A 10,781-nucleotide genomic window follows, 5' to 3' on the forward strand; every position below is an offset into this window, starting at 1 on the left:
GTAATTACATTTCAAAATCTTTCTTCTTAAAAGATTTTAAGTGCAAATGAAATGACTTTTATTGATTCTGAAGTGAGGACTGCAAATATTATGCAAATAAAGAAGCATCTGGGCTCCAGGTATCATTCTCTGATGTAGCTGGAGAATTATTGACAAGGATAAAGAGCTGGACTTCCTTTTTCAAAAACTCATGCCATTTATCTTAATTCCGGTACATCTGATAAGAACTTCCTCTGCAACCAGGAAACTTTGCAAGTATGAAATAATCTGAAGGAGGGGGTAAAGAAGAGGAACACTAAAAAGAGGAACACTAAAGCAGATTTAACCAAAAGAGTAGAGGAGAGTTTGGCTCAGCAGTCTCAAGGTAGGTGAGAACCTGATTTAAGGCATTTTAATGGCTGATAATAAACTATAAGGAACAAGTTCATTTTAAATAATGACTTTATGTTACCATAGTTTTTAGGTGGCCTTCGGTGGCAATAATCAGTTTACAAACTGAGGGTGATGTTAATCTGTCTCTACCAGTGTATATGCTTACCGTTAAGATTAGGCTTTGCTATTGTCTTGTTTCCAAATGGGCAGTATTCTGCCTTTGAAGATTCTAGAAGTCTATCAATCATTTGTGATTTAAAGACAAATGAATAATTGTTAGATACGGGTTGGAACTGTTTTCCAAAACAGAAACAGCCTCCTTGCAGATTGGGCAAAATGAGACTAATTGGGGTGTTAAGCCAGCTTTGAAGGGCTCTTGTTTAACATATGAGTTCCATTCTAGTAGGTCTTTCCATTTTGCCTCTCAGATTTTTTTCCTATTAAGTTGTTTTAGAGCATAAAAAGGATGTATTTCTTCTCTTTTAAAAAGTCTTCTTGTATTTATCTCAGTAAATACTTCTTTGACAGTTTTCCTATTTGGAATGTTCTGGATTTTCCACATAGCACAACATAGATGGTAAAAATAAATTCTCATCTTGGAAATGGTGAGGGCAATTTATTACCTAATCTTCAGTAATAGTCAGCATTCCCCATTTTGTTGAAAGCTTAGAATTTTAAAAAGGTGATTAATTTTAATCTATATTTGAAAGTCAGTTCAAATGTGCTACCAAATTTTTACTTAAATGAGTAATCACTTATACCATAATTTATATCCCTACAATCAGTTCTTATCTTTTAGAAAGGAAATGAGGTCTTAAAGGTTAAAGTCATTTACCAAATATTTGCCTTTGGACCCAGCTTTGTATCTGGTCTTTATAAAGGAGGGAACCTAGAAAGGTTCCAAAGACGTCTAGATCTAGGATGTCTGTCCATACAGTTTTATCAAATAAATTTTATAAAAGTTAACTGCATTTCATATGTAATTCGGTGTTTTGTGTGAAATGCCAAACTGAAAATTTTCACATTGATGTAGTCCAACCTTGAAAAAATTTAGAAAAGTTCACTTTCAGGTGTGAACACTCACTAAAATCAGGACTCAGCTTTGTAGGGTTACTTTTTCCCTGCTTATTGTTGCCACTGTTATCCTAATGCTGTTTGCTCCATTTACTAACAAATATTTAAGAAATTAGCTCTTCTTTGTCTAGTACTGGTTTTGGTAATATAAAAATAAGTAAGAGCTCCGTCCCTCAAGAAGCTCAGAGCAAATCAAGCTATAAAAGTTTAGCAATAGATGCTCTTCATAGCCATTTATGGAGTTTTGGTTAAGAATAGTATTTTGAGGCAAATTTTACTTGACTCTTGATTCATTCGCTTCTTAGTTATTCAAGAAGTTAAATTCTTTAATCCTCTTCTTACTCTTCTCTAAAATAGGCATTACAGTAGTATCTAATTCATACGACATCTGTAGGATAAATGAGATAATCCATGTAGAAGTGTTTAGAAGGTGATCCAAAATAAGCTCTTAACTAAGTATTATCAATGGTGAAATTCAATAGATGGTGATAATCATCCCACAAGCACTGTTAACAATTTTGGATGACTATAGTTAACAACACTGTATTGTGTATTTGAAGGATGCTAAGAGAGTAGATCTTAAAAATTATTATGAGAAGAAAAAAGTTATACTATGTGAGGTGATGGTCATCAGCTAAATTTAGTGTGGCCATCATTTCACAATATGTATCGTGTTGTATTTCACATATGTATTCATATGTCAAATTATGCTATAATTTGAACTGATTACAATATTATGTATCAATTATATATCAATTATGTATCAATTATATATCTCAATAAAACTAGAAACAACAACAGTGAAAATGGTATTAGATGTAACTGTTTCTGTGTCTAGGCTGAAAACATACAGTAATAATGTTTTGTTGATAAAATCATAATACAACACTCAGTCTGGTTGAATACTTTTCATTTTTTATCTCTTTGCCATTTTAAAGCCTTGGCAGAAAACATTCTGAAAATATCTTAATTGAAAAGTTGTTTTCTGCAAATTGTGAGAACACTAGTTATAGAAAGCCATTCAAAGTTTGTTTTAGATATTTTGTGGTAGGTCAAAGAGCTCTTTTCTTCTTTTAAGTATGAACTATATCCTTTAGGGGTGCATGGGTGGCTCAGTTGCTTAAGCATCTGCCTTCAGCTCAGGTCATGATCCCAGGGTCCTAGGAATGAGCTTTGCATCAGGCTTCTGCTCAGTGGGGAGTCTGCTTCTCCCTCTTCCCCTCACTTCCACTGGTCTCTCTCACTATCTCTCTCTCTCTCTCAAATAAATAAATAAAATCTTAAAACAAAACAAAACACCTATACCCTTTAGAAGATGTATCTTAAGTTTTAAATGACTTAAGCAATTAAATGCTAAGATTTGGAGTCATTTATTTCTTGACTCCCTTATTTAATTAAATGTCAACTGAATTTCTTTCCTGCACTAGGTACTGTGCTATTCTCTAGGAGTATACAGTGAAAAGACCTGATCCCTGCCCACCATTTAACCAGGTGGGAAGACACACAATTTGCTGTAACTTAAGCTGTAATGCTATAATAAAGAATGGCCTCATTTATAGGGGAATACAGAGGAAGGAGTGATTAAGGAAAAGGCCTCACAGAGAAGGTGATAAATAATGGAAATTATTTCGCAGGTATAATCCTCTCCCTTTCTCTTATTGCATTCAAATCATTGTCTTTCACTTGAAAATTATTAACATTATTGTCAAAATCCAATAAAACTACTCAGGTTTGAGCAGGTAGAAGTTCTTCTCTTTTTCTTTTCTCACAACAGCTAGTACTATATTCTCTTTTGAGTCAGGAACTCACTAAATGACAGTGCTTAATATATTGGCAGATATTGACAGATGTTTTATTATGCTATGTAATAAATATGCAATTAATTTGTTTTTTAATTTATAGGAGGTGTGTGGATGGCAGATCGTCCAACCTTCTCTTTCTTGAGTTGTCTGCTCTGCCATTATCTTCCACTCATTTTTGCTTTGTCTTGTGATTCACTGATAGAAAGTGAGGTGAAGTCAATTAAAATCCCCCCTGACACAGTGCAATTATACATTGAGGACTGTAATGCAAAAAGCATTACATACAACGAGAAGGATCGTCCAAGGCTACGTTTATTCAATCTCTCCTCTCATTGTATCAGGACTTTGCCAAATGATGTTCTTCCACATCTGAAAAAGAAATGTCAAAAAGAGCTTCCAGGATTATTTTTAAACTCCACCCTAAGAGGAATTACATTTGTCTGCACCTGTGAATTCATTAAGGGCTCCCCCATACCACGAAACAACACTGCTTGTGCAGAAATGTTAAAAAGCTGTGGAAATACACCAGTGGCCACTTCTATAGGAATTTCCCTTCTTTTCCTCTTGTTAATCTGTGGAATTGGGTGTGTTTGGTGCTGGAAACATGGTAACCCGGTGCATTTTCCCTTACCAAGGGTCTTGCAAAGGAGAAGCAGCAGGAGAAAAGACAATACTAAAACACTCTCAAGTTTCCTCACTATCAGCTCAAGGCCTAAAATCTCAGTTCAGAACAAGCACTGCAGATCTTCTGGAAGAGGGACTAACACGCATGGCAACTATGAAAATGTGGAAAGTGGTGCTCCCAAACATAAAGAGGTAACTGATAAAGAACTGTATGAGAACACTTGGCAGACCAATTTTGAGGAGCATATCTATGGAAATGAGATGTCACCTCAATATTATAACTTCCAGAAACTTAGTACTTTTGAAGACCCTCAAGATGAAGACATATATATTCTTCCAGATTCATAATAACTTTTGAAAATACTGGGTTTATTATCAGAGGATATTCACTGGGACTTTTATTTCACGGATATCATTGTTAATCATGTTCTTTGGATGAAACTCAGTGATCTATCTCCATCCTCTGATCCTTTGGTGAATTGCTGCAGGTTAAATTCTCTTCACTAACTTTTCCTAGATTAATTCTGTGTTATGTGATATTGATTCTTCCTTCTAAATGTTACATGTTCCCTTTCTCTCTTATTTCTATCTCCACCATCTCTTTCTGACTCAAGATTATGTCAGTCTTCTAACTCGTCTTTCTGGCTCCAGATGCTACCTATTCAGTCAGTTCCCGTGACACTGCCAAATTTACATTCAGAAAATATTCCCAGTGCCACACCACTCCTTCGCTTAAAACTTCTCAATGGCTCCTCTTTGCAAAAAACATACTGCTTATAATTCTAACTCCAGAACCTGCTATTTTCCACACTTGATTCGAGTTCACTTTTTCAGTGACTTCTAGTAATTTCTCACTTCTCTGCTTTCATCAGAAACATCTGAAAACCTGCCAGACTCATCCATCTTCCTTGACTTTGCTTGTCTGCCCCCTTTCAAGCCTGCCTCAGGTGGCAGTTTCTTCCACAAGTCTTCTGAGTTATTCCAAACCTACCTTTATATTTTCCTTTTCTCATCTCCTGTGGACTTTGCTGCCTGTTTAATTCTCTGGGCATTTAAACATGTGAATGCTTTCTGTGGCATTTTATGATTTAATGTCGTATGAGAAAGTCTTAAATTCCTTGCTAAATAACAAGGAAGGGCCTCATCTTCATATTTAACTCAACTGCCTAGACCATCATATGAGGCATTTGGTACTATTCAATTGACAAAGAATTAAATTGTACACTTTGCTCACTAGTTTTGAGAAAAATCCAATAAATTCATCCACTAAAGAAATATTTTCGGAGTACCTTCTATCTACTTTTAGTCTGGGAGTAAAACAGTAAAAAGTAAGTAACAGTAAAAAGAAAGGCATAGGTCCTGAACACGTATTGTCTAGCAAGGGAGAAAGGAAAATAAATAAACAAATACTGTGCTACTTATTAAGCTAGGTATCATATCTTACCCCTGAACTCAGCCTTTTATATGCTGCTCTGAATCCTTCAGGCTGAGGCTCTGCAAACACCACATTTGTCCTTTGCAAAGTGGGTCCATATTAAGCTCTATTCATAGGAAGCAATGTGGAAGATGGGTAGATGAGAGGAACCCAAAAGGACTTGCTCTTCCTCACTCTCCTTGTTGCTCCAGTGGGTACCATTGCCATGCATTTTACCCTGGCATTGTGAGTTGTTTGCAGTTCCTAGTTTTTTCCAGCATTCCCAGAAAGGGCTTGATTGCACCCTGTCAGAGGTGCCAGTACCACCCAGGTACTGGAATCTCCCCTCTCCTTGGAATCTGAGAAGCAAGCTCCACAGAGCCTCCTCCAAGCGCCTGAGGTAGAGATGGAGACAAATGGGAACGTCAGAGCTCCAGATCCCAGGCCCAGGTGCAGGGGCCATCTCCTGCTCTCACTTTCTCTGTAGTCCTCTTTCATCTTCTCAGTCAAATAAGACCTTTTTGTTAATTCTCTGTATTAAATTCTAAAGAATTTTAATAGGATGGTCAAACGAGGCCTCTCTGAGGACACACTTAGCTGGGTCTTGAGGCTAAAAGGAGTTAACCATGCAAATTTGAGATGAGCAGGGACGGTACCAGCATGTGAAAAGCTTCCCCATTTGATCTGGCCTGGGGAAGCTGAGTGCTAGGAAAGCCATTGACAGTGCGGCCCTAGTCTTTGGAGGAACGGCCACAGGACTTAATGATGGACTCACTCTGTGTGTTCGATAGGGTAGGGTTAGGATTGAGGAGTTGTGGGAAACAGAGAAATCTAGAAGACCCATCTTATTTCTAGCTGGAGCATCAGGGGCAATTATAAAGCATTTCAATGAGATGAGAAAGACAGAGACGAAACAGTTTTGGAGGCTGTGTCAGGAATGACTTGGGCTGCCAGTAACAGAAAATGAGACTACATTGTTTTAGACAAGTACACCTTCATTTATTTCAAATAACATGGACACTGAAGTGAGGCATTTAAGGGCTAGTGAACTAGGCTAATGGTACCATCAGAGATGCATGTTCTTTCTGTGTTTCCTCTCTGCCATCCTTAGTGCTGTAACTTTTAGCCTCATTTGTATTACCTCATGATCACCAAGTAATTGTGGAAGCTGCAAGCCTTGTATATGTGTTCTGATCCTCAAGAAGGATGAAAGGAAAAGACAGTATCAGGAGATAATCTATTTATGTGTCATTGGCCAGAATTGAGTTACACGGATCCATGGAAACCACCAGGTATTGGAGTGGATGGGAAATTGAATTGTGACCTTTGATGGCCTCATAGGAAAGGAGACAAGGGAAAAGAAAGTTGTAAATAGAAGTTAGGTCAGTCAACCTACTACCAAAGGGGCAAAATCAATTTTGGACATGTTTATTCTGATATGCCCTGAGACTCAAGTGGAAATATCCAGTGTGCAGTGGTAGATACACATTTGGATTCTGGAGGAGAGCTCCTAGCTGGATATGTACTATTGAGATCGTAAGCATATAGGTTGTATCTACAGGAGTAGAATTTATGGGATCGCATGGAACAAAGAGTAGAGAACCAAGAGAAGAGGAGAGGAATCCAGGAGTCCCCCCTCAGATTGCAATATTTCAATGGTAGATCAGTGAGGAGAATCTAGCAAAGGAGCCTGAGAAAGAATGGCCAGTGGGGAGTACCATGAATTCTTATGATCTCTGAGAATGGTGGTTGATATTGTGAAACAAATGATATATTGACACATACATTATAGTTCACTTTCTAGAGGTAGGATGAATATTTGATACTTGTTTATTCTCTTTGGCCAGAAAAGCTAGTAAAAGTCTATGTAGAGGAAGTATTTAGTCTATGATCTTTTATCCAGTTTCTATCCTGACTTCTTTTTTGAATGAATTGTAAGTTTTTTATCAGTTGAAATCTCTTCCTACTTTCCCTAGCAGTTCTTTTTTTTTTTTTTTTAAGATTTTATTTATTTATTTGACAGAGAGGAGAGAGATAACAAGTGGGCAGAGAGGCCGACAGAGAGAGGGGAAAGCAGGCTCCCTGCTGAGCAGAGAGCCCAATGCAGGGTTCGATGTGGGGTTCGACGTGGGGCTCCCTCCCAGAACCCTGAGACCATGACCTGAGCCAAAGGCAGAGGCTTAACCCATTGAGCCATGCAGGTGTCCCTCCTTACTAGCAGTTTTTGGTGGCGGTGGGCAAAGGGGAATAAAAGAGGATGTCATTCACCTTCTCTTTTTACTGTGCATACTCTCCATTCTTCGTCATCCCTCCGGTTTTGATTCCCTCTTCTCTTCTTTCTCTCATGTCCCATTCCTCCCTCGCTTCTTCACATCACCCACCCCAACATTCCCTCCTTCTTCTCTCTTCTCCTCTCTGTCTCCTTCAAATTTTTATCAGCTCCTTGCATCCTTTATTCCAATATTTCTCTGCCTTCTTAAAATCCCAAAAGCAAAAATGTCCTTGAGAGGTAAAGATAATAAAATCTGTCTGCATCTACTGAGAGTAGCAGCTTGTGTTATATTATTAGCAAAAGTGACCACTTGTACCACAATTAAAAGAGGAAGGAGGTCAGGGATGCAGGAAAGGAGACAGGAACATCAAATATGAGTGTAGCTTTGCTGCGTACTCTGGAGATGTAAGCATCTTCATATCCTATGACTTACAACTAATCTCTGTAAGACTGCATGGCCTACATCGAGCACCTGGCTTCTTCAGCTTGCTGCAGCCTTCAGCTTGAAACATTTCACTTCACATAGTTGATGAGTTTTCATCAACGACGGGCAAGCTATTGAACAACATTAAAATGATATTTTGACTTTTGTTTTGTTTTTGCTGTTTGGTGAATAATAAAATATGTCAGAAAATCAACTTGGCTACTTTTGTTACTGTTAAGACATGAGGATAACTGCTTTTATATCTGGAGGTTAAGAGTCATTGACCATAGTTAAGGTATTATGTACTAGATTATAATCATCACCTGATTTCTCTGCCCTGGAGCAAGAATAAGAAGCTTCCAGGTAGAAGGAGGCTCCTTAAAGACATCAGAAGTCTGCTGTTTGGATTTGAAGGAGGAGGCTAAGCCCCACTATCTAAAGAAGTGAGTGAAATATGGTCATCTAATCGAGTGTTGGCATCAGAGTGATGCTCACCTCATAGAATTCTCTGGAAGAGTTTGTACAGAGGGGTGCCTGGGTGGCTCAGTGGGTTAAAGCCTCTGCCTTCGGATCAGGTCACGATCCAGGGTCCTGGGATCGAGCCCTACATCCGGCTCTCTGCTCCGCGGAGGGCCTGCTTCCTCTTCTCTCTTCCTGCCTGCCTCTCTGCCTACTTGTGATCTGTCTGTCAAATAAATAAATAAAATCTTAAAAACAACAACAACAACAAAGAGTTTGTACAGAATTGGTATTTCTTCCCTAAGAGTTTTCTTTGGTGAGGCTCTATGAGCCTGAAACTTTGTGAGAAGATTCAAAAATACAAATTCAATTTCTTTGATTGAGATAGGAATATTAAGTTGTCTATTCTTAAATGAACTCAAGTAGTTGATATTTCAAGAAATGTGTCCATTTTTTTCTAAGTTTTTGAATTTATTAAACTATTTATAACATCCCCATATTATCTTCCTAATATCTGCATGCAATGGTATCATCTCCTCATTCTTGATATTGGTAGTTTGTGTTTTCTATTTTTAAGTGGTTTTACTGATTTTCTTTATTGTTCATAAGTTTTCTATTTCCTTGACTGCTGCCCTTAATTATATTTTTTATGTTTGATTAGCTTTAATTAGCTCTTCTCTTTCTAGTTTCTTAAAGTGGAAGCTGATGTCATTGGTTTGAGTCCTTCTTTGTTTGTATAGATGTTTAGGGCTATACATTTTCCTGTAAGTACTGCTTTAACTATGTCTTACATATTTTGACCTGTTTTTATTTCTATTTAGCACAAAATATTTTTAACTTCCCTTTTTATTATTGTGAACTTTGGGTTTTTAGGAGCTTGTTATTTAACTTACAAATGTTTATTTTCCAAGTATTTTTCTTATTGACTTATAATTTAAATTCATAGTAGTCAGAGAACATATCTTATATGTTTGAATTCTTTTATTTTATTTTATTTTATTTAAGATTTTATTTATTTATTTGACAGAGAGAGATCACAGTAGGAGAGAGGAAAGGAAGAGATCACAGAGAGAGGAAGGGAAGCAGGCCCCCTGCTGAGCAGAGAGCCCGATGTGGGACTCGATCCCAGGACCCTGAGATCATGACCTGAGCCGAAGGCAGCGGCTTAACCCACTGAGCCACCCAGGCGCCTGTTTGAATTCTTTTAGATTTAAAATTTATTCTGTGGATTAACACAAGTTCTGTTTCATGTGAACTTGAAAAGAATTTATCATGCTATAAATGGCATTTAGTTCCAATTATTTCAAGGTGGTTGACAGTATGTTTCAAGTCCTTTATATTTTTTAAAATTGAAATGCCATTTACATACCACAGATTTTACCTTTTTAAAGCATATAATTTAGTGGTTTTTAGTATATTATCAAAGTTGTACAAATATCATCACTAATTCCAGAACATTTTCATCATCCCTAAAAGAAGTTCCCTGGTTAGTCACTCCCTGTTTTCCTTTCTTTCATTCCCTGATGTCTTCATTCAGTCTGCTGTTAACAAAAAGTATAGATTAAACACACATTTATTTCTACCAGGTCTAGAGTCTGGGAAGTCCCAAGATCAGGGTGTCAATAGATTCAGTGTCTGGTGAAAGTCTGGTGAGAGAACTTTCTGGTTCTTAGATCACCATGTTCTCATTGTGTTCTCACATGGTAGCAGGTGGAGGGAGCTCTCTGTCTGAGATCTCTTTTATAAGGGCACTAACCGTGCTTATGACCTAATCACCTCCCCAAGTCCCACTTCCAAATACCATCACATTAGGCATTAGGTTTTGACGTATGAACTGCCAGGACACAAATATTCTGTCCGAACAGCTGGCAACCACTACTCTACTTTCTGTTTCTATACATTTGACTATTCTGGATATTTCGTATAAATAGAATCATATAATAAGTGTCCTTTATGACTGACTTCTTTCACTTAGCATAGCATTTTAACACATGTCATTATTTCATCCCTTTTTATGGTTGAGTAATCCTACATTGTATGACTATATTACATTCTGTGTATCCAGTCTTCAACTGATGGGTATTTGAGTCAATTCCTCTGTGTTCTTGCTGATTTTTTTCTGTCAACTTGCCCTATTACTAAGAGAAGATGGTTGAATATTCTGACTAATGGATTTTGCCTGTTTCTCCTTACAATTTTGCCTTTTTTAAAAAAAGGTTTTCTTATGTATCTTAAAGTTCTGCTATTACATGAAGAAACATTAAGTATCTTTGTGTCCTCTTGACTACTTGATCCCTTTATCTTTATCAAATCACAGTCTTTATTCTTGGCAATAGTCTT

General features: G+C 37.4%; 1 protein-coding gene across 1 annotated transcript; it reads left to right on the forward strand.

Annotated features, from left to right (window-relative positions):
• The first annotated feature begins 200 nt into the window (after nucleotides 1-200).
• GAPT (GRB2 binding adaptor protein, transmembrane) lies at nucleotides 201-8,196 on the forward strand. Its single transcript, XM_059417911.1, has 2 exons — nucleotides 201-364; nucleotides 3,349-8,196. The coding sequence occupies exon 2, from the start codon at nucleotides 3,360-3,362 to the stop codon at nucleotides 4,218-4,220; it is 861 nt and encodes a 286-aa protein (XP_059273894.1). The 5' UTR covers nucleotides 201-364; nucleotides 3,349-3,359; the 3' UTR covers nucleotides 4,221-8,196.
• Nucleotides 8,197-10,781: the final 2,585 nt, after the last annotated feature.

Source organism: Mustela nigripes, chromosome 12 (assembly GCF_022355385.1).
Source record: "Mustela nigripes isolate SB6536 chromosome 12, MUSNIG.SB6536, whole genome shotgun sequence".
Taxonomy (NCBI): domain Eukaryota; kingdom Metazoa; phylum Chordata; class Mammalia; order Carnivora; family Mustelidae; genus Mustela; species Mustela nigripes.